The sequence below is a fragment of the Gracilinanus agilis genome, chromosome 5 (assembly GCF_016433145.1).
Source record: "Gracilinanus agilis isolate LMUSP501 chromosome 5, AgileGrace, whole genome shotgun sequence".
NCBI lineage: Eukaryota > Metazoa > Chordata > Mammalia > Didelphimorphia > Didelphidae > Gracilinanus > Gracilinanus agilis.
The window spans coordinates 307,406,576-307,431,145 of record NC_058134.1 but is presented as its reverse complement, the minus strand read 5'-3'; the positions used below and the strand labels follow the sequence as shown (position 1 = coordinate 307,431,145).

The 24,570-nt window shown below is 45.7% G+C and overlaps 1 protein-coding gene across 1 annotated transcript in view; it reads left to right on the top strand.

Moving 5' to 3' along the window:
• Positions 1-200: 200 nt before the first annotated feature.
• Positions 201-24,570, top strand: part of PNPLA3 (patatin like phospholipase domain containing 3) — a 33,021-nt gene continuing 8,651 nt past the window's right edge. The window contains exons 1-6 of the mRNA XM_044678362.1: positions 201-387; positions 6,200-6,432; positions 11,911-11,976; positions 17,738-17,947; positions 20,017-20,077; positions 23,578-23,802. Coding sequence (XP_044534297.1) covers positions 201-387; positions 6,200-6,432; positions 11,911-11,976; positions 17,738-17,947; positions 20,017-20,077; positions 23,578-23,802 — 982 coding nt within the window. The remainder of the gene's footprint in view (positions 388-6,199; positions 6,433-11,910; positions 11,977-17,737; positions 17,948-20,016; positions 20,078-23,577; positions 23,803-24,570) is intronic.

Below are 24,570 nucleotides of genomic sequence, written 5' to 3'. Positions count from 1 at the left end.
GGAGGAGATGCCCCGGGCGGGGGCGCCGATTGGCCCCAGGGAAGAGCGCGTCACGGGCGGCTCCCACCGACTCTTTTAGGCGAGACGGGAGCCGCGGGGGCCGCACTTGGAGCTGACCTCCGAGCTCGGCTCTTTCTCTCTTCCGCGCTTCTGCTGCTTCGGGTGGCGCCCCCTGGTCCTCTGCAGTAAGGCCGCCAGGCATGGCCGAGCAGTTTCGGGGCTGGAGCTTGTCCTTTGCCGGATGCGGCTTCATGGGCTTTTACCACGTCGGGGTGACCCGGTGTCTGAGCGAGCACGCCCCGCAACTGCTACGCGACGCCCCCAAAATACTGGGCGCCTCGGCCGGGGCTCTGCACTGCGCCTTCTTCCTGTGCGGGATCCCACTGGGTGCGTGAGGCCCCCCGACACTTCCCTCGTCCCTCCGGGGGCCGGCAGTCCGGGGCTGGGGCGGGGCGGGGGGGGGGGGGCTGCAGACCCTTCCGCGGGACGAGCCTAGGCTCACCTCCTCGCCTTGGGCATTCCCCGGTGCCGGCCTGGAGCCGAGATGAGGACGAGGGCCGCCCACTCGCCGAGCTTGGGCTTGTGGCTCCCTTGCGCCTCCAGCCCGTTGTCCCCTGGGTGCTCCCGGCTCGGGTTCGCCCTTCGGCTGGCTGATCTCTGGGAGGCCGGGGCTGATAGACCCGGCCCGGAGGGAGCTTTATTTGTAGAGGCAGCTTCCAGCCGAGAAGGCCCTCGGAATGCCTCTAGTCTTAAGGGTTTGTGCACACACGAGACATTAAGGAGCTTGTCCGGGTCACCCAGCCAGCAAGGGTAAGATGCACAATTCGAACCCAGGTCCTGCCGGCTCCAGGAGCCCATCAGCTTGTTGGGGGGAGGGGGGAGCAGGTAAACATTTATTAAGCTCTTACTGTGTGCCACTGCTAAGTGCTGCGCACCCAGAGGCCAAAGATCCGATCTAATGGTCATCCCCGAGGAGGGGGCCCTGGGAAACAGTCCTGGCCTTTCCTCTCCTCCCTCCAAGGGACTGCCTTGGACTAGATCATCTCTCCGAACTCTCCCTGCTCTGGAATTCCGGACGGGAACTGGCCGGAGTCCTGATTGGTCTAACAGTTTCTGACTCCTTCCCTGGCTGTGAGATGCTTCATTTTAGGTCTTAAATGGGAGCCTTTGGGGGCTGGGCAAGGCCTCCAATGGAAATGGCTGGGGCCAGATTCACACCAGCCTAAAGCTAGCCTGCTCACAGGAGTCCTTCTCTGAGAACAGGCACTGCTGGAGGAACCTCCGCCTAAATCCCCGTTTCCATCTGGGAGGATGGTGGACCAGTAGGTTGGAGGATGGGGCTCCAAGGAAAGCTTGAGCCTGTGCCCCCGTCTGGAGTTTTCTTGGCAGGGATCCCAGACTGGTTTGCCAGTTCCTTCTCCAGCTCTTTTGACAGATGAGGAGACTGAGGCTAGTATGTGTCCCGGGCCAGAAGAAGAGTCTTTCTGACTCCAGACTAGGACTCTAGGGGCTTCTCCATCCAGCTGCCCCTCATTGAACCCATTGGGCAATGGGAGATTGCCTAGAGATAAAGAGACATTCTTTTTTTTTTTTTTTTAAACCCTTAACTTCTGTGTATTGGCTCCTCGGTGGAAGAGTGGTCAGGGTGGGCCATGGGGGTCAAGTGACTTGCCCAGGGTCACACAGCTGGGAAGTGTCTGAGGCCGGATTTGAACCCAGGACCTCCTGTCTCTAGGCCTGGATCTCAATCCACTGAGCTACCCAGCTGCCCCCTAAACAGACATTCTTGAAAATCCTTTTCAAGAACTCCAGATCCCTTGTGGCAGGTGAGGCGGCCTGGGCAGGGAGCTGTTTCTCTGAAAAAGATCTGCGTCTTTGGGCAGCCTGCAAGTTCCTTGTGAGTCTGAGGTAGGCCAAGCTAAGGAGGTGGTGGGGTGCATAATGGGGCCTGGCTGCCAAGGACAGGGAGAGGGAGAGGGTAATCCTTTGTCCTATATTCAAGCCTCTGCTCTTCTCTGGACCGCACAGCCTCAGAAAGACGGGGGAAAGCCAGGGAGTGTCCTGGATGGTCTCACCGTGGTAGGACAGGCTGAAAGAGTTTGGGATGCTCAGATGAGTAGAGGAGCCTGGGCGAGCAGGGGCAGGGCAAGGGCAGGCATGCCTGCCAGTAGGCAGAAGAGGAATTGGGCTTGTGGTTGACAGAAACCATGGAGGGAGTCCTAAAGAGACAGATCTGGGTTCAACACCAGGGAGATTTGCTAACAAATGGACGGACCTGGTAGAAGGCTCCAGTGGGCTCCCTGGGCTGTTCAGTCATGTTTCAGTCATGACTGCATGGGGCCGACTCCTCGTGATCCCGGTTGGGGTTATATGGGTAGGGATGCTGGCATGGTTTGCCATTGCCTTCTCCAGGGCTCTTGATAGCAGAAGATGGAGGATTCCCTTCCCTGGAGGTCTTGGCATTTGGCCTCCAAGGCCCCTTCCAGCTCTGCATCTATAAAATGGGGAGGAAAATGCTTTTTTGCAAAGGGCAAAGCAGTAGCTGGGATTGATTCTATGATGATCCTTCTGATTCCCAGGAGGCTGGAGGTCACAAGGTGTGGGCCACCAAGGAAGGTAGGTGCGTGAGGGTGGTGGGGGCCAGAGGAGGGCTTTCCTTCCTCTGCTTGTTGGGGATGGACCCATCCCCAGACTGAGGCCCAGTGGCACGGGAGCTTTAGTTCAGTGATGGGAGCTGAGGGCAAGAAGCTGAGGCTCCTGCGTGGAAGTGAACGATTCTCAGATCCTTCAGCTTCCTCCAGAAGTCAGAGCTCCACTTCAGCAGCCCTGAGAGATGGGGATCCTTACAGCCCTGAGCATTCTGGGAAGACCATGATGGTTGTAGGGATTGGGGTCCACCACTGTGCAGGAGGGGAGACTTTGGGGGACTGATTTAGCTCCACTTTGTCTTCCCTCTAAGCTTCAGGTTTAGGCTTTATCTGGTTCGAAGCTGTTTGTCCACAGCATGAGTCTGTTTACAAAGAGCTTTTTTGGGTAATTCCCACCAATCTCTCTTCTCTTTCCTGTCTTCCCCCCACACACATTGATCTAGAAAGAGCCACCTTAGAGCAGGCATTTAAGCCAAAGCAAGATGAATTCCCTCATTTGTCAGAGGCCAAAAAAGGAGCTCTTGGGCTGCTCCCAGAAAGCTTTGCCCGTCAGCAAAAAGATGGGCAGCAGGTTTCTTCATGAGACCTCCGGGCTGATGGCTGCTCATTACACCGATCTCAGCTCCTAAACATCTCCCAGGTGTTTTGTTTATCTTCAAGAGGAGAGGGAGGGAGGGAGGGAGGGAGGGCTGGCTGTCTCCACGGGCCTCCTGCTTTTGCTTCTTCTCTCTGCATCAGTTCAGGCGAGTCTTCTTATGGTTTCTTTGAAATCACTCCGTCAGGACCTCCTAGACCCATTTCTTCATTTCATAATGAGGAAACTGAAGCTTCAGGGTGGTCCTGACTTCCCAAGTTCTCAGGATGACAGAAACAAGGCCCAAACCCAGGCCTCCTGATTTTCAATATGTAATTTCCAAGAAAAGGCATCATTTTGCCTCAGTCATAAGTGAAAAAAAAAATAAAATTGGAGTCATTTTCCTTTTGCTTAAATTCAATAAAAATAGAATTCATTTCTAGAGGCAGCAGGGTTCACACAGTGCTAGACAGGGTTCACACAGAGGCAGAAAGACCTATGTTCACATCTGGCCTTAGAGAGTAACTAGCTGTGTGATCCTGGGCAAGTCACTTAACTTCTGTTTGCCTCAGTTGCCTCATCTGTAAAATGGGGGTAAAATAGGTAATAACCACAACTACCTTCTAGGATTGTTGTGAAGATCAAATGAGAAAATATCTGTAAAGCAATTAACTTGAGGCCTAGCACACAGAAGACTCTTAAAGAATTGATTTTTTAAGTACTTTTTCATTTGAAAACATTTGTCATTGATTTGAGCTTTGAATGGAGTTAGGAATTCTAAGAGATGGAGGTGAGGAAGGAGTGAATTCCAGGCATCCGTTGGAGACTGAATATAGTCCATCAGCATTTTTTTAAAATTTGATTTTATTTCATTTTCAGTTTCAAATTCTCTCCCTCCCCCACCTCCAGAAAAGCAAGAAATACAATAGCCATTCTACACGTGAAGTCATGCAAAGACCTATTTTTCCATTAGGCATGTTCCAGGAGGAAAAAAAAGTAAGAAAAAGCAAAAGGTCTGCTCAGCTTTGCACTCTGCGATTGGCTGCTTGATGGGGCAGGAGCACATTGTAAATGGCTTTAAATGCTGTAGGGAGGACTTTGCATTTTAGCCAGGAGGCAAGAGGGAGCTATAGAAACCTGTAGAGCACTGAGGGACAGTCAGCCCTGGGCTTTGGCATGTGGTAGACCCTGATATCGGCCGCCATGTGTCTCCAGAGGATCCAGAAGAGAGAGGGGACGGGGAATCGGATGAGACCATAGAACAAGCTTGGTGCCGTCCTGGGAACTAAGGTAGAGAGCTGAATTCCATACTCTTTGAGGGAGGGATCTTCCAGACTCCTGTGGGAAGCCCAAGTCGGGCTCACAGGTCTAGTGGGGAGTGTGAGAGTCTGGGCCATTCTAGACGGAGCCGCGGCTCCCAAAGGTCCTGTTAGATAATGCTGGATCATGCCCCTTTATCAGCGGCTCTGCCTTCCGTTATCTCCATTAGTAACTTACACTTTGCTCGGAGGGGTGACTTCCAGGAGGGCATGAGGTGGAGGAAGCCTCCCTGAGGAGCTCTCCTGACAGGCCTGCAATTGGGTAGAAGCCCTGAGCTGACCAGGAGGTGGAGATGAGCAGATAGGGTTGCCCTGGCGGTTTGCCCAGCTGCCTTCCCCGGTGGCAGAAGGAGGGCAAAGGACATTGGAGTGGCGCCTAATGTTAAGGGTCCCCGTTGTCCAAAGTGCCTCTGGGTGACCCAGCCACGGTTTCTCGTCCTCTCTCAGGCTTGGGAACTGGGCCTCCTTCAGCAAAACCCTTCTGGATTTAGGCCCCAATCTGAATTTCATAATAGGAAAATAGAGGCTTGACAAGTGGGCACTGCCAACATTTTCAATGCCAACAGACAGCAGGCTTAGTCTTTACCTAACCCAGGCAGGCAAGAATTTCTATTTAAGAGCCATGGTGGCTGGGTGGTGCAGTGAACAGTGCCAGGTCTGGTCTGGAAGACCTGAGTTCACATCCAGCCTTACTGGCCACGTAACCCTGAACAATTCATTTCACCTGTTTGCCTCAGTTTCCCCATCTAGAATGAGCCAGAGAAGGAAATGGCAAACCACTTCTTAATGTCTTTGCCAAGAAAACCCCAAACAGGGTCACAGACACGCCTGCAAAGCAATAAATCTAAAAGCCGGCTTCTGCTTTCCTGTGGCAGCCTTCCCAGCGGACAGACTTGGACACTGTCCTCAAATTCTGACATTGGACGGGCCTTTAGAGATCATGTAGTCTAAAACCTCCCTTTTTCAGGCCACACAGTGGGGATACTAGGATTAGAATCCAGGCCACAAATATCAAGCTAGAAGAGACTTCAGAGCCCCCTCTCTTTACAAATGAGGAAACTGAGGCCCAAGGAAGCACTTCGTCCCTTGCTCTCAGTCACAGGTGGTCATCCTTCAAGGCAAGACTTGCCTGAAGAATTCTAGGGAGTCTGAGGAAGGGATTGGGAGGGTTCTATTCCGGGCACAGGGGGCCAGCCAGTGCCAAGGCTCTGAGATGGGATGACTGTCGTGGGTGAAAAAAAGGCAGAAGAATAATCTGACTGAATCCTAGAGAATATGAATGCAAAGAGCAGGTGGTAAGGCCGGAAAGCACGGTGCAGCCTGGTTGTGAAGGACTTTAAATGCTCAACGCTAAAGTTAATTTTCCTCTTAGATCTAACAGGGAGTTAAATCCTAGGGTTTAAGGTTTGCCCAAGGCCATAGATGTGAATAACAAGATCCCATGTTCTTCCTAGGTCTTCTCTTCAAATATCATCTCATGAGTCAGTGGACCTTGTATGTAATCTAAACTAGCCCAGCCCTGGAGTACAAAACCCTAACAATGGGTCAGGAAGCCTCCACCTGGAACCCCTCTATGGATGGGGATCTCATTACCTAACAAGACAACCCCAATTAAATCCTCTAATTCTAAAAAATGCAATTTTCTCTTCTATCCCCAGACCATCGACTTCAGATTCTCATGAATCTCTGCAAAAGTGCCAGAAAGCGCAACCTAGGCGTGCTACATCCTTCCTTTCAGATGAGCCAATACCTCCGGGATGGTCTAAACAAGTACCTCCCGGATAATGCTCACCAGCTGCTCTCTGGCAAGATGGTCGTCTCCCTCACCAGAGTGTCTGATAGGAAGAATGTGTTGGTATCCGACTTTGATTCCAAGGAAGAGGTCGTGGATGTAAGTGTCTCATTGTGCGTAGATGTGCTTTGCTATTTTTAGAAAAAAAAGTATTGTCCACCCACGGGGGCTTCCCCCAGGCCCGTCAACACGCACTCCTCAAACTCTTTTTCTTAAATATGCCTTGCATCCCCCCTGCACAACGGAAAGTGGGGAGGAGTGAAAGAAACAAGAATAATGTGAATAACGTGGGCTTTGCTTCTTGAGTCCTAATTTTAAGTCTGACCAGGATTCATTGTGTGATTAGGGGAAAGACACTCTTGGCCCATAGGTATAATGGAAGGATAATATATGCTGCCCAGCCTGGATCCTTCTTGCCTAACCAACACATCAACTAAGTCTTGTTTATTTTTTTAGGTTGCGAAGAGCATTATTTTTTAAAATTATATTCTTAGTAACCAACCCCCCAACAAAAAACATTTAAACAAATGCAAAAAAAAAAAGTCCCAAACTACAAACTCCACATTGTTTACAATTTGTTTAAAAACATGTGAATTATATATGTATGCTAATATCAACATCCTCTGCTTTTGAGTTCCCTTTAGATTTCTTTTACTTTGATACTTCTTTCTCTGTTTTGTGAGCTTTTTTTGTGTAATCATGGTATGTATTGTTCTTATTCTCTTTTCTTCTTTTTTCAACTCTTCATATATTTCACTTATTTTCTTTATATTTCCAATATCTGTCATTGTTAATAATATAATATAATTTATTATATTCGAATATCACAACGTATTCAGCCACTTCTCCCAATCATTTAATTTGTGTTATTTCCAGTTATTTTGTCATTACAGACAAAGCTTCCATGGATATTTTCATACAAACGCAGTCTTTTTTATCTTCTTAGTAATTCCCTTAGGACCTAATTCTAGTAAAGGGATCCCTAGGTCAATGAGCATAAACAGCTTTATAGCTCTTAATGTATATTTCCATCTTGTTTTCTAAAAAAAACAATTCACAGATGCTCTAGCAATGTAATATTAGGTCTGTTTCTCCATGTTCCTATTAATATTTAATTTGATCATTTTAACCAGTTTGGTTCTCAGTTAACATGCTTTACCAGAGCCATATTTAACTAGATTGGTCCTTAGGCAACAGACACATTCTGTTGCAAGGACCATATTCTTTCCAAAACCAAGTCTCTCCAGCTTGGGCATACCCAATGCCAACATCCCTTAGGTAGGCAGGATTACCTCTATAGTATGATGAGTGTTAAAGTAAGGCTTTTGCAGAATATTTATGCTCTCTAAACCATTATTGTCCCAATAGAAACCATATGTGGGTTATGTGTATGGTCAGGCTTATATTTACTGTTAGCCTCAAGCAGGTGTGTGGGTCCTCTTCGGATATCTATCATATTTAACTTATCTAAGGTTTATTTATCTCCTTAATGCTTTCTTATTTATTTTTTGGTTAGATTTATCTAGTTCTGAGAGGGGAAAATTAAAGTCCTCCACTATTATAATTTTGTTATCTATTTCTATTTATAACTCATTTAGTTTTTCCTTTAAAAATCTGGGTGCTACAACACTTTGTATATACAGGTCCTATACTGATAATGCTTCATTATCCATAGTACCCCTCAACATAATATAGTTGCCTTGTTCATTCTTTCCAATTATACCATTTTTAGCCCCAGCTCTGTCAGAGATCATGACTGCTACCTCTGCCTTCTGTGGATCAACTGAGGCATAGTATATTCTGCTTCAGTCCTTCACTTTTCTAGATGTGTCTCATTTTTATTGTTTCTTCTTATAAACATCACATTGTTTGGTTCTGGTTTTTGATCCATTCTACTATCTGTTTTTATCTCATGGGTGAATTCATACCATTCATACTCAATGTCATAGTTACTAGCTATGCATTTCCATCTACTCTATTCTACCTCACTGTTTGTTCCCCTCTTCCTTTCTTTCCACCATATCCCCCCTGACATATCCAATTTCCTTTGACCAGTACCTCCAATTTGCACACCTTCTCAAAAATCATCTCTTATCTTCTCCCCTTGCCCTTCTAGTTCCAAATTGGCCCACCTTTCCAAAGGACCCCACTTGTCCCTTCCTTCTTATTTAATTATTCAATTCTTATTCTATCCACCTTTCCAAAATCCCTTCCTTATCCCAACTGGGTCCTTCTACTTCTTGAGATGATTTTGATTCTAAAAATCCCTCCCCGACTCTTTCTTCATATCTCCAGCACCTAGTAGAGTGTTCAGAATATAGTAAATGCTTGATTTACGTCTGTTGTTTCACTTTTTCATAAAGGTTTGTAAATATGGAGAGGCAAAGCTTTGTTGTCATTGTTTAAATAAGAAATATTAACCATTTCCTAGAGTCTTAGTTAATATTTATTTTATTATATATAGGAGAATATAACTCATTAGGTTTACTGACTGATCGAGCTGAATTAAACCCCAACAGATAGGTCCCAGAGGATGACAGGTATGAGTTGGGGATGGTGACCTACTGGCCCCTGACCAAGAGGCCTAATCCCTAATTTCCTGGGTATTCCACTCCCCAAACCAGTTTTTTTTTAAAAAACATGCTTTGAGGGGGGCAGCTGGGTAGCTCAGTGGATGAGAGCCAGGCCTAGAGACGGGAGGTCCTAGGTTCAAATCTGGCCTCAGATACTTCCCAGCTGTGTGACCCTAGGCAAGTCACTTGACCCCCATTGCCTACCCTTACCACTCTTCTGCCTTGGAGCCAATACACAGTATTGACTCTAAGATGGAAGGTAAGGGTTTATTAAAAAAACGAAAAAAAAAAACAACATGCTTTGCTTGGCTACTCTCAGCAATGCAATGATCTGGGGCAATGATGGACATATGGCAGGGAATGCTCTCCACCTCAAGAGAAAGAACTGTTTGGAGTTGAGTTGGCTTTCATATATTTATATTTATGGTTTTATTTTGGGGTTTTGGTTATGTATGAGTGCATTCTTACAATAATGACCAATATGGAAATGTGTTTTATATAACAATTAAAAAAAACCCCAAACCAACATGTTTGGGGGGGAGGAGGGTGTGCAAAAAATAAAACAAAAATCCCTCCCCAATCTTGTCCTAAGAGTTCCTCTCTTATCCTCTCACCTTAACCCCCACCCCCCGCCCCTTCATATGGACTTTCCTCTAGATGTCCCTCCATTTTTTATGTCATTGTCCTCCTTTCTCTTAACCTATCCTTCCTTCTCTTAGTTCCTCAGTTCCCCAAGAAGATTCCCAGTCCCTATCTTATCCTATTGCCCTTCTCTCCTATTTCTCTGTACATTAAGATTCTTACCCTTTGAATTGTGTATGTTGTTATGTGTATGTTGTCTTTCCTTGATCTATTTTCTAGGTCAGTTGTTTTTGTGATAGGATGTTTCATATTCTCATCTATTATTTTCTTCTTTTGGTTTTGCTTTATTATTTTTTCATCTTAGGAAATTGTTAGTTTCCCTTTGCCCAGTTCTAGTTCTTAATAAATTATTTTCTTCCATGATTTTCTGGACCTCTTTTTAGTCAAGTGATCTTTCATAATTTTGATTTTCTTGCATTGCTTTTATTTTTTTTCCTAATTTTTCCTCAATTTCTCTCATTTAGTTTTTGAAGTCTTTTTAAAGCTCTTTCAAAAGCTCTTTTTAAGCTTGTGGCCGTTGTTAAAATCATTATCTGGGACAAGATGGATGCCACCCTGAATGACAGGACCAGCAGTTGAGAACCTTGGAATGTCCCCAGGTGCCGTGAGCCAAGGGCAAAAAGCAGTTGGCCCCAGGCCTATAAATACCCCCAAGTGACAAGACAAGCTGGCTCAGATTGGAGCAGGGACTTGGGAAGGTGGGCGGTAAAGGGTGAAAGGGTAGACCTGAAACCTGTATCCAGTTATCCTACTGAGAGAGTTAAGAGAGCAATCACCATTCTTGTTTACAGAGCTGAGAGTTTACTGATATCATCAATCAAGAAGATTAAATAGCCTTCCCTAATCTCTGGCTTGACTGTGGCCAAGTCAGGTCAGAGTTAGTGAGAGTGTGAAGAACATCCAGTTTCAACAAACCTAGCAATCTCCAGACCTTGATCAACAACTTAGATCAATAGCCAAATAATTAGTAATAGGGTTCCTAAATCCTCAATCAGTGGATTGAGAGCCAGGCCTAGAGACAGGAGGTCCTAGATTCAAATCTGGCCTCAAACACTTCCCAGCTGTGTGACCCTGGGCAAGTCACTTGACCCCCATTGCCTACCCTTACCACTCTTCTCCAAGATGGAAGGTAAGGGTTTTAAAAAAATTATAATAGTTACAATAGCTATATAGTTGAGTTCTTTCTCCTTTGCTTGCTCATTTAAAAAAAAATAGCAGTCATATGTCCATTCGTTCAGTCCTCAGCTATGGGCCAGTGGGTATCTCCCAGCCTGATGCTACAGCTGACACAGCTGCTCCCTCCATGGCCCTCCATCTACCGATTCTAGTGGTATCTTCATAGATTTAAGCTCCTAAGCTCAGCAAACAAGGTAAGGTTTCTGATCCTGCTTTCAGGGGCTGCCTTATTGATTCCATGTTGTCTACTCTGGTCCTGTCCCTAGGGCTTGCTGCAATGGGACTGAGGTGAGGGAAGTCAGAAACCTTCCTTCCTAGTTATCCTTGGCTCTTCAGTGTCACTCCTGACTCCAGTTTGTTTCTTCCACTTTTAGCATTGTTCTTGTGGAGTAATTTTTTAGTAGTTTATGGTGGGTATATAGGAGAACAAGGACGCTTCACACTCTACTCTGCCATCTTCCCATTAACTAAATCTTGAGTTTTTGTATACTTAGTGTTTTATACTTGTGGTCCCTGAGATCCCCAATGTAATTTTCTTCAGTCTAAGCCATTTAATATTTACTGGGTTTCACAACATATAAGGTATCATACTGGATTATTGTAACAGAAGATACTAAGCTGGTTGAGTTGTGTTTTTTTTTTTTCCATTTTACAATGTCATTGCCATTTTTATTCTAGTGACTTTTTGGTAGACTTTGCTCAATGCATGTCCACTTGACTGAGAGACAGGTGCATGTGAATGGAACAGGAAGGATTGTCTTAATGGTCAAATAAGTTCGTTTACTCTTCTCTTTAAAAAAGAAAAAAAAAACTTCCCAGAGAAAATTTCCAAACCATCACTTAGCAATTAAGACAATTGACTCTCATGGAAATAGCCTGCTCTGCTCCCCTTCTCTTTAGCATCTCATCACATCAATCTGCTACCAGACATGCCCCAAGTAGCTGCTGAGGCGCTGGTGTGCAGGATACAGAGAATCAAGGCAGTGAGGGAGATAGGACAAGATCCTGAACATGGTCTTAGCAATCTAAGATTCCTCCTAAGTGCCAGAAGCTCAGAAATGGTTATTTGTATAAACTCATTTGCAGTTGGTCTATTCCTAGGAATGCTGTCACAAAAATGGTGGGGGGCTTCTGACATCAGATGCTGCCTCTTACCTGTGGTTTCATTGTTTCCTGTTTTCTCCAGGCGTTAGTTTGTTCCAGTTTCATTCCATTCTATGGTGGCTTAATTCCTCCATCCTTCAGAGGTGTGGTAAGTCCTGGCTTGGGGGCTATTGCTGAATACTAAGACATTAAGAACCCTTTACAGAAAAGGAGAAAGAGTTAAGCATTTTCAGGGGTAATCTTATCAGCCCGAATAATTCTTTATGCCAGGTGTCCCTTAGCCCAGAAAAGGGTGATAGTCTAAGTGTCTTTTCCCTTCACCATAAGAAATCTTTCAAACAGGAAGCCCCTTCCTCCCAAGCCACCGACAAAAATCTCTGCATGCCAAGTGAGCTAGGGCCTGGGTTGTAGTCACTTCAGACTTTGTTTAAGTACCTTTTACTTAGGCCAAGCTAGCATTTTATCCCAAGGGAAGAAATGAAGGACTCAGCTACGTTGTCTTCTATCCTACATACAAAACCAGTCTTATGTGTAGTCAGAAGAGATGGATACCTACCTCTGTGAATGATTCCAGAGGCAGAGGGATGTAGTAGGAAGAGAACTGAATCATGGATCAGGGCACCTGGTTCTTAATCTCAGCTCTTATTATTACTTATTGACTCTGGACAAGTTACTTCCCATCTCCAAGAAAGTTTCCTCCACGGTGAAATGAGAGGGTTCGGGCAAATGGCCTCTAGGGAGCCTTCCAGGTCTGAGTCTATTCTGCCTCGAACTGCTGAGGCAAGAAAAAGCACATTTTCTCACTGATTTCCTGTCCCTGTTTGCTGCAATGTTGCCATTTTCTTTTCCTTTCTGAATGGTGGATGAATGAAACACTGGGCTGAGAGTCAGAATTCCCAAGATCAACTTCTGACCTTGCCATTTGGGAGCTGGGTGGCCACAGGCCCATGATTTCCACTTGCTAGGCCTCCAGTCTCTGTTAAAAAAGAAAGAATGCTAATAATCTTCCCTCACAGGGTTAATAAAGTCCTGTGTTATCAGTCCTTTGAGTTCAGTCCTGTCTTTTCCTCCAGGTCTTTTTCTCAATAATATCACCTTGGATTTCTATCAGGCTTTATCATTTTTACCATCATGGACAATAGGTTAAGTCCTTCACATCTCAGGGAGAATTTTCTGGTTTTAAGAAGAGTCTGAACAGGATATGAGATACTTAATTGGAGTTGGGGGGATGGGGAGCCTAATAGGCTCTTAAATGTTTATTGAATAAAAGGCACTAAAGGGGCCAGGGGAGGTGAAGGCCCACAGGATAGATTCTTCTGGTGTAATGCAGATATGGGAAAGAATTCTGCATTTGAGTTCAATTCTGACACTTTCCAGTTGTATGACCAGGGTAAGGCACCTCAACTTTGTGCTCTATAGACTTGTGGGTTATTGTCATCATTCTTCAGAATTTTCCCAGTGCTACCCTTGACATCAGACCATGAGTAGGCTTTAAACATTTACTTTTTTCTAGTGCCGCAGAGGGAGCTGATAATAGCTGGCTCTGTTCTTAGGAATTGTTCTCTGTTGAGCTTATGTCTCCATTTAATATGTTGGCAAGAACCTTGGACACTAAGGTGAAAGGACATGGATTTCAATCTTGCCTCTGCCACTATTTATCTGAGGAACTTTGGTCAAGTGACTTCCCTTCTGTGTAGGCCTCATTGTCCACATCTATAAAATGGGCTTCAACTAAATGACCTTAAAGGTGCCTTTTAGTATTGAGATTTACTTATTTGATGAGAGAGAACCATTTGTCCTTTTAAAAATACTGAACTTCGATGTTTCATATTCTCCTAGGAAATGAATCACATTTCTCCCAGCTTCTCTTTGACTAAAGCCCCCATAGGACATCATGAGTGATGTTTTAGGTGGTGAAGGGAAAGGAAGCTTGGGACGGAGAGACAGATAGACCGACAGAGAAGAGAGAGAGACAGGGGGAAAGAGGGAGAGGGAGAGGAGGGAGGAGGGAGGAGGGAGGGAGAGAAGGAGAGAGGGAGAGTGTGCGTTGGGAGTGAGGTAGAGTGGAGGCAGGAAGCTACCCTATCAGAAGACAGATTAAAGTCTAAGAAAGCTTAGGTCATGGGATTAAGCTGCACATCCATATTTTCCAGCCATAGGCCTTCTACCCTCCCACTCACCATCAAAAAAAAAATGCTTTTAGTCCCTGCTAATTCAATGAAATAATTAATTCAGTATAACTTTAGTCATGCAAAGTGATCTAAGCTGACAAGTATCTGACACCTAGTGCCAGTCACTTACCTGCTAATGGTGATGAAAGTAATTCTCATTGCTGTAGTTCTCCAGGTTACTAGGCAGAAGATCATTAGCTACAATAGGCAGGATAAAGATTACCTTCACCCCACTTTATAGAGGGGAAAACCAACGTCCACAGTGACTTGGTCAGTCACCCCACCGTTGCTATCACTACCACCAGCAGCTCTCTGGGCTTCTCAGCAACCTTGGGGTCAGTGGTGTTTTGGTCCCTGTTTTATAGAGCTTGGACTTCGGTCTTGGAGCTAGTAAGTGTTCATACTTAAGTCTTCACGCCTGCCAGTTGTGCTCCATTCGTTTCCTAGGCACCAAGTAAGGAGGCTGGCTGAGATTGGGACCAAGACCCCGGGGCACCAGAATTTCTGGGCTACCCATCCACTGCTACATGCTGGCTAGTTAAACAAAACTTTCTTTTGTCCTTCTCTTTTAAAAAATCTGGCAAGTCAAGGGAGCTGGGTGGTTCAGGGGATGAAGAGCCAGGTCTGGAGGCAGGAGGTCCTGGGTTCAAATCCGACCTCAGACACTTCCCAGCTGTGTAACCCTGGGCAAGTCACTTAACCCTCATTGCCTAGCCCTTAGCACTCTTCTGCCTTAGAACCAATATGTAATATAGATTCAAAGACGGGACATGAGAGTTAAAAACAAACGAACAAATTCCAGTGGACCTCAGGTTGGTCATCTGAGGATTAATTTGATTTGAAAACATTTCCCCTGAGGCAGGGACTCCAGAGTGTATTCCCCCCTCTCCCAGCCCCCTTCCCCTCAAAAAATGGGTCACAGAGCTTCAATCTTGTGCTAGGGTTAGAGCGGGGAAAGCTTCTTTGCTCTAGCATGGGGGCGGCTTTTTGAGGGGTCCAAAGTGTATGCCAGGTGCAAGATAGTGAGCAGCCCAGCAGAAAAGGAGGAAGATGAGGGGGGAGGAGGCATCCAGGGCTTAGTTTGCAGCCTTTCTCACGCTTCTACTTCATGTTTCAACCTGAAGCAACCCTGTGAGGCCAGTAGAGCAGGAATCCATGTAAAGATGAGGAAACAAAGGCTTTGAGGGGGAAGCGTCTTGGCCGGAGCCTGGATGTCAGCAAGGAGCAGAGCAGCAGAGAAAAAACCGGCTTTCCTGAATTCCAGGCCACAGGTCTTTCCTGGGCTCCTGGCTGGGGAGGCAAAACCAAAATGGAACAGAACCTGCCCTCGGGGAGCTTCCCTTGGGAGAGGCTGCAGGTGCCAAACAATCTGGTGGATGAGGAGGTGCCAGGAGGGAGGGGACTGGCAAAGGCCCAAATAGACTAAACTGCCTGCCCTGCCAGAGCCCCAGGCTGCAAAGTTAGAGAAAACAATTCTTACCTGTTTTACTGCCTGAGCGTGAGTGAATGCTTGTGAAATGGCACGAGTTGAGTAGACGGGCCGTGAGATCTCTAGGAATCTGGCCGGGCAACTGTGTTGTTTAGCTTGGACAATGGCAGGCATATTCCTTAAACCTCTGGGCTTAAGAACAAGATCGCCAGTCTAGGAAGAGTTAGTGCCCTGATTAGCATGGACTGAGCGCTTTGAGGTTTGCCAATAGGTCATCTGATCTCTACCACTACCTGGGAGGTAGGTGCTATTGTCATGCCCACTTTACAGATAAGGCAGTTGAGGCAGACATCGCTTAAGTGATTTGCCTATGATCTTCTAGCTAACTGGATTTGAACTCCAGACTCCAGAACTTGTTCATTCTGGCAGCCCCAAGCTGCCTCCGTATAATAATACAATGTGAGACACTTTTAAACCTACTCTGTACAGAGCTCAGGAAGCTTCGGTCCAAGAGGAGACCAAGACCCAAACTTGGACATTTATAAAGCATTTATTAATCTCTTGCTGTGTGCAAAGGCACCATGCTAGGAGCCTGGGCTATAAAGACAAAAATGGACACACAATATTGCCAGGAACCAATATTCCATGAAAGGTGTGAGTGCCAGAGCATTCCTGGTATCCAACGAGGATGGAATCATCACTTTCATGGTGCTTTTATGCTATCAAAGCACTTTCCACACAGCAAGGCGTGCCATAGACAGCATGAGAATGTTCATCCCCATTTTGTAGCTTCAGAACCTGAGGCCCAGGTTGAGTAGGTGACTTTCCGGACCCTAAGCTGAGCTTTGTGAGGAGAACTGGCAGCCACCAGTCTTGTTGAAGCACTGAGACCAATCTATGTGAAACAATGAGCAAGAAAGACTAGATGGAACATCCTTTGACACGAAGGTGGGCACAGAGGACTATGGAAAGGTTCCAGGGTCCTTCCAGGTCTGGAGAATAGGGCAGATGGGACTGAGAGGTCACATAGCCAGGGAGTAAGGCATGGAGGTTCCTGGAGTTCCTCACGCTCCCATGGACCACTTGCTGGGTCTCCAGATGGCAGAAAGGCTCTGATTTCAGGGATGCGCTTCTCTCCCTCCTCCCTCCTTCCCTCCATCTCTCCCTCACCCCCTTCATTCTCTTTCTCTCTTTCTCCCTTTCCCTCATTTTGTTTGCTTTCTTTTTAACAAACTTGTTTTCAGAAAAATCAGACCTTTGGGTCCTGACTACTGAAACCAATATGTGTAAAAGGTCCAGCCACGGTTTGTAAAGCCACAAAGGAAAGCGAGAGACAGGCAGGGAGATGAGGGAAGGAGGGAGAGAGGGAGAGAGAAAAAATGCGAGGCAGGCTCCTACCCGAGTCCGGATGGCGGCCAGATTGCTTTGGAAACATCCGCTCGAGTTATTTGGGAAAGCTCAGGAGGAGTATAGGTTAGTAAGCAAGTGAAAAAGCAGCTTCCCCAAGGGGAACTGTGTCCACATTTTGAGGAAAAACGACGTGTCTCTTACTGGTTCTTAGTCATGGAGGGCCACATGGAATGGACCTGGGATTTCATCAGTGAAGTATCATATAGATCATATTACATTACATAGAATCCGTATGGTAGAATATATATATATATATATATATCTCCCATAGGTAATATTTCACATATTCCCTGGCTGGGAAGCCCAGTGAAGCAGGCTGATCCCTGCTCGTCCACTAATCCTGAGAGTGGCCCAAGGCAGACACCAAGAGGTCAGAGGACGTTTTGTGCCCAGGGTCACAGAGGGCCAGTCTGGGTCAGGGGGAGGCCAACTTCAAGCAGGCCGACTCCAGGTGGAATGGAAGTGATCCTGGGCGCCAGAAAGGGCAGCCGGGATGCCCAGCTCTGGAGATGCTTCCAGCCTGAGTCTGCCGAAAAGCTGTCTATCAGGGCTCTTCCCCGAAAGGGCCGTGAGCTGTGCCCTGGGTGGATGGTGCCCCTGAAGAACCAAGAGAGGACCACGTGCAGGATGAACAGTCTAGGGGAGAGGAGGGGGCACGAGGCTGCTGTTGGCTGTTCTCAGGAACGGTTTCGGTTTCTTTCAAATTCCACCTCGAAACTGGCTTTCTTGCAGAGCGCGCTCTGCCCCGGCGTCCAGCCTCAGCCCCGTTGGCACGACAAGAGCGCAGGACCAGGGCTTTGTCCCAGCGGGTGCCGCCCTTGGCAGAGATCGCCCCAGGGAATGGGCTTCGCACCTTGGAAGAAACAGGTAAACGCTTGTCTCCATGTTTCCTCCCAAAGCGCTACATGGATGGAGGAGCGAGCAGCAACGTTCCTCTCATCGACGCCAGCACCACCATCACTGTTTCTCCTTTCTACGGGGAGCACGACATCTGCCCCAAAGTCGTATCGACCAACTTCTTCCATGTGTCTTTCGCCAACCTCAGCTTCCGTCTCTGCTCAGGCAATGTTTACCTCCTAGCCAGAGCACTTTTCCCACCGGAGCTAAAGGTATGTGAAGCCTGGGGGGAGGGGGGTTCCTCCATCTGCTCCTCCAGGGTTCATGCTGCGGCCCATGCCTACAAAGGATTTGCTGCCCTGGCCCTCCCTCCCTTCCTTTTTCTTTTTCTTTTCTTTTTAAACCCTTACTCTCTGTCTTAGTAACAACTCTAGGACAGAAGGATAAAAAGTAAATGGGGTTAAGTGACTTGCCCAGAGTCACACAACTAAGAAGTGTCTGAGGGCAGATTTGAACCCAGGTCCTCCTGACTCCAGACCTGGCTCTATCCATTGTGCTACTTAGCTTTCCCACACTTCTTTTTTTCTGAAAAATTAAACAAAAATAAGTTTTATGTTATGCTAGTCACTTGCCACAGGACCCTTCCATATAACAAAGTAAAACTGCATAAGAGAGACCGCTGTGATTGGCAGTATACTCTACCTTCTCACCACGTCTCAAAGATCTCCCCTTTATCTCTATCTGGCAAAGCCCCTTCTTTGCTTCAGGGACCAGCTTAGAGAGCAAGAACATTAGCCCTGGAACCATCAGACACACCTCGGCTCTTATCCCACACCTATTTGGGTGACCTTGGGCAAGTCACTTCCTTTTTAGGGCCTCAGCTTCCTCATCTGTAAAGGAGGGAGTTGGATGAGATGGCCTGGGAGATCTCTTCCAGCTGGAGAGTGGAGATCCGATGGCCTCCTCCATTAAATATTCTCTCCCTCCTCAGATTTCTCCTTGGACTTCCCAGGACTTTTCCTCCTGTTATCAAAGCTCTGTGTGGGTGTTCCTTTCTCATTATGATCCTTGAAAGCTGGTCTCTGTGGTATCTATCTCGACATGGCCAGCACTTAGCACAGGACACCCTGCACTCGGTAGTAAAGATTTGTTCAGGCAAATCGATATCGTTTCAAAACCAGGAAGAAACAGATACCAGATGAGAAGTGCAGGAAGCAAATGTCCCTGTTTGGAGGGGTGCATGCTTCAAAAGCAGAGAGGATTGTTTTACGTATCGTGTTGATGTTGACGTGGGATGATGCCCTTGAGTGTGCTGAGTTACACGGGACATTGGGAAAGGAGATGAAGGGGAAGGATATGTATAAGATGTGAAGGTAAAACCAGGATGCTGCTTTCCAAGTGTGAAAATCTGATTCAGTCATTGATAACCAGGGGCAGCTAGGTAGTGCCACAGTACAGAGAATCAGGGAGATCTGAGTTCAAATCCAGTTTCAGACCCTGGGCAAGTCACTGAATCCTATTTGCCTCTGTTTCCTCATTTGTCAGATGAACTGGAGAAGGAAATGGCAACCCCCTCCAGTATCTCCACTGAGAAAACCTCCCATGGGGTCACAAAGAGTTAGGGAGACAGGGTTGAAAAATGACTCAACACCAATCGATAACCAAGAGACAGCATTGCACGGCAGATCAAGTTCAGCCTTTAACTGGCTGTGTGACCCTGGGCAAGTCACTGAATTTCTAGATTCCCAGGAAGCTCTTAAAGATAAGAAGTGGCAAACCAGTTCTTTATCTGTACCAGCAGAGTTTTCTACACCAATGAAATCCTGAGTCCAGGACAGCACAGAATGCTTCTTCCCCTCCTTCAAACAGCAGTCACAATGATAGCAAATCACCCAACAGAAGTCGGGAAACATGGCTTCAACGAATGAAAGACTATTATTATATTTTGGAGCTTGCAGAGCCCTTGGGATCCCTTAGGTGACTTTCTGTCTTCCCAAAAGGCTAACACTCAAACATTTCTAGCAAGTCAACTGTCTGTCCCCATTTATAAAATAAGTATTTATCAAATAAACATCAAATCCACAGGAGAAGATTCAACAAACTCTTTGGGATCTCATTTCGGTGTAGACTAAAATATATGGAGAGCCTGACTTGGGTTGCTTTGTTTGATTAGGGTATTTGAATATTCCAAGTGTATCCTGGGAGTATATAATAATATACTATATAATAATCTGGGATTGTTAAAGTCTCCTGGGAACAGGGTTGCTTAAAGCAGACACTTCTTGCCTTAATCCGCCCTAATTTTCTTTCCTGTGGATTGCTCCATCTGGCTTGTTTATAGGTACTTGGAGAGATCTGTCTTCGGGGATATTTGGATGCATTGAGATTCTTGGAGGAAAAGGGTATGTTGATGCTCTGCTCAGATCATTGTGGTCTCTGAGGTGACCTGTCTGCGAACAGCAAAAGTAGGAACAATGAGGGGATGGTGGAAGGTTTGGGCTTGACATAAGAAAAGCAGAACCGATGATAACTGGCACTCTCTTGGCGTGGTGGATGGCTTTGGAGACGTGCCTCTGCATTCAGAGTCTTCTAAGCTGGAGGCCATCTTTTGGGTATGTTGCAGAGAGGCCTCTAATTCAGGGTTGGGCTGGACTAGACAGGACGATCTCTGAGGCTCCCCTCTGAGGGGATCCTAACTGAGGGCCCAACCCTAAAAGACTTAGGAATAGAGAGGGAATCTTTAACTTGAGTGGGGAAAACATATCTTTGTTTTTGCTAAGCTCTAGCTGACATTTCTCATTTCCTTCGATTATACATTTCAAAAAGCATTCTTTTGAGAAGGGACCTATGACATAAATGAGGCAAGGAACCATTGAGAGAGACCCTAAGGTTTGGACATTTTGTGACATCATCAATTAGCATTTAAAAAGTGAAGCAAATGCAGAATCATTTGAGCTGAACAGCAGATCTTGGATGGCTCTCTGGGTAGTTATATTACTTTACTACTGGCAACATTAACTCTCAGACATGGTTGGTTCTTGGCCAGTTAATACTTTTTGTCCTTTAGCTGGTCCTATTTATATGAAAATTTATGATTCCATCCCAGTTTTAGTGAAATGATGAGATGAGTGATGGACGTCTCTTCATGAGAAAGGCTTCAAAGAGCCAACTTGAACCAAGCAAGAGTTAGAAAAAAATCACAAAAGGTAAAATAAATAATTTTGACTACATGAAAATAAAAAGGTTTTGTACAGACAAAACCAATGCTACCAAAATTAGAAGGGAAGCAACAAATTGGGAAAAAAATCTTTATAACAAAAAACTCTGACAAAGGTCTAATTACTCAAATATATAAGGAGCTAAATCAGTTGTACGAGAAATCAGGCCATCCCCCAATCGATAAATGGGCACGGGACATGAATAGGCAATTTTCAGATAAAGAAATCAAAACTATCAATAGGCACATGAGAAAGTGTTCTAAATCTCTAATAGTTAGAGAAATGCAAATCAAAACAACTCTGAGGTATCACCTCACACCTAGCAGATTGGCTAAAATGATAGCAGGAGAGAGTAATGAATGTTGGAGAGGATGTGGCAAAACTGGGACATTAATGCATTTCTGGTGGAGTTGTGAATTGATCCAACCGTTCTGGATGGCAATTTGGAACTATTCTCAAAGGGCTTTAAAAAATTATCTGCCTTTTGATCCAGCCATAGCACTGCTTGGTTTATACTCCAAAGAGATAATAAGGAAAAAGACTTGTACAAAAATATTTATAGCCTTGCTATTCATGATGGCAAAAAATTGGAAAATGAGAGAATGTCCTCCAATTGGGGAATGGCTGACCACATTGTGGTATCTGTCGGTGATGGAATACTATTTACTATTGTGCTCAAAGGAATAAAGAACTGGAGGAATTCCATGTGAACTGGAATGATCTCCAGGAATTGATACAGAGTGAAAGGAGCAGATCCAGGAAAACATTGTACACACAGACTGATACACTGTGGTACAATTGAACATAACAGACTTCTCTACTACTAGCAATGCAAGAATCCAGAGCAAGACTGAGGGACTTATGAGAAAGAAAACTAGCCACATTCAGAGGAAGAATTGTAGGAGGAGAAACTCAGAAGAAAAACAACTACTTGAACACATGGGCTGATGGGGATATTATTGGGGATGTAGACACTAAACAATAACTCTAGTCCAACTATCAATAATATGGAATTAGGTCTGGATCAATGATACATGTAAAACTCAGTGGAATTGTGTGTCGGCTAAGGGGGGTTAGAAGGGTTTGGGGGAGAGGGAAAGAACATGAAATATGTAACTATGGGAAAATATTCAAAATAAAAACTTAAACAAAAAAAAACAAAGATCCAGCTTGAGTCAGAGCTGTAGGATGCATTCTTCCTGCTTTTGGTTGCCCTTCCTACATATCGGATGGTTGAGTTATTCTTCCCAAGCTGAGTTGGTACAGTTGGATTTCAACAATGCTGGCATAGAGCAGGTGGTAGTTGGGTTTTTTAGGTAGACAACAACATGTTTTGAAGACAATTTTTGATTCTCTGAATTCATCCTTAAGCAAGGTGAGAGACTTTCTCAGAATCAGAATGGGGAGGAGTTTCTAGGGCTGCCTGGCCACCTCCACTGCAGACACTGATTGAAGTTCTCTGTGATGGAGAACTTCCTGCCTCCTGAGGCAGCCCATTGATTTGCCTTTTAAATGGCTCTAATTATTAGGAAGTTTATCTTTCATGACACAAACATCTGCCCTTCTATTGTTCTGAAGTCCGTCCTCTGGGCTTAGTAGAACAAGTCTCATTCCTCCCTGCCATGTCACAGCCTTTCAGATATTTAGACACTACCGTCACACCTCTCCCCCTAAACCTTCTCTTCATCAGATTAAGCATTCCTCACTTCTTCAGCCCATCTTTGGAAGGCCCAGTGTTCCAGACCTCCCACCATCTTGATTACCCTCTTTTGTTTATACTTCAATTTTCAGTGTCCTTCTCACTCTGTGACATCTAGAAGTGAGAACACCCCGACAGAGTCTGACCATGGAAGAGGTCAGTAGGCCTACAAGCTCTTACACTGTGCCTTTATCAGCGTGCTCTAAATTGGATAACACACACCTCCAAGGCTACTTTTGGGCCTCAGCAATAGGCTGGAATGAGCCAAGCCACTTGCTTGAAAATGAAATTGTGCAGCAGAAACAAAGACAAAACTTAGTTGTCTTCTAATATGGGAGAGTAACACGAGCTTACATTCAGGTGGCTGCTTAATGCTTTGTGGTTTCACTTAGTGCCACAGAAAGGCAGAGCTAGAAGGTCCTCTGGAGATGATGAAGTCCAGGCTCTCCAGGTGAGGTCCTGGTGCCCCTAGGAGTCCCTGAGACCCTTTCAGGGAGACCTTGAGGTCACAACTCTTTTCATAATGAGACTAAGACAATTTAATTTTGATGTGGTCAATACTGAAAGCTAGAACCTGCATAAACAGAAACTCTTTTTCTGAGTCTTCAATAACTTGGCCTGTGAGCTCTAAGGCATTGTTGTCCTCATTGTCAGCAAAGGCCGGGGCTCAGAAAAACTCAGTGAGTCATTGTCTAGCTGGTTTAGTAGCTGTTGGAGCTGGTAGTGTGATTCTAGGTCCAGAGTTTCATACGACCAGCTGTTAGAAGTTCTCAGTGAAGACTTTTCACCTGCTGTGGGCCAGGCGGTTCTCAGTTAGTTAGGTTTTGGCCCTTCCTTCCAGCTGATGGGATGGTGTCTCCACTGTTGCCCTCTGCCACTCATTGACTGCATGCACACCATGATCCCCTTGAGCCAATTATGGACCAATTCCTGTTTCCAAAATTAGATGTGACTTTCCTTCCCCTTGTCCTCTTACTCTCCCCAGGCATCTATAACCCACCACCTCCTGGGCCGAATGTGCCTTCAGAAGGGAGCGAACCAGAGATCACTTCATCCTGTGCTGAAAATGGGAGTCCCCCAGCAGCTCTCCGGAGGCGGAGTGTTCATGAGATAATGCCAGAGAGCAACGAGCTTTTGGACCATCTGCGACTCAGCATAATTCCATGGGACGAGGACATTTTGGAAATCCTCCCACCTGAACTTTCTTTAGGTACTGAAATGGTGGTGGAGAAGGTGCTTGCAGGGACTTCTTTCTCTCTGTTGGGATAGTCCGCTTGGAGGAAGGAGTCTTTGGGGGGAGCAGCTATCCTTTCTTTTATATAGTAGAAGATCAGGAGATTTGGAATGGGATGGGACCTTTTCTGGGCCAATCTTCTCAGCATACAGATAAGAAAACTGAGACCTTTTCCAAGCTTACATACACAGACAGTCCCAGAACTAAATTTCAAACCCAGATCTTGTGACTGTAATTCCAGCACTCTCACCAATATGGCCCACGTAATGGTCAATGAACCAAGATTGAATGTCTCTGTAAGACTGGCCAAGGGCTTTCCTCACAGTCGCCTCCACAGGGAGACAAGTAGCCAGTGGAAATACGGAGGCTCTGAGCTGTCTGCCCATATTCTCACCATTTTAGTCCCTTCAGCTTTAAAATGGGGAATATAGTCATCTCTAAGGTATCTCCCTTCTGGGATCACTGTAATGACCAAATTGAGGCAACATCTCTAAAGTGTTTGGCAGACCCCAAAGTGCCATGGAAAGGCCAGTTTGTTCTTAAAGTTTGAAGCTTCATTGGGGGGTAGAAGTGATCATCAATTCTTTTTTTTTTTTTTTTAAGTTTTAATTAATTAATTAATTAGGACTGTTTTTCCATGGTCACAAGATTCATGTTCTTTCCCTGGCCTCCCCCAATCCCCTCCCACAACAGACATGCAATTCCACTGGGTTTTACATGTGTCATTTGATCATGGATTCTTGA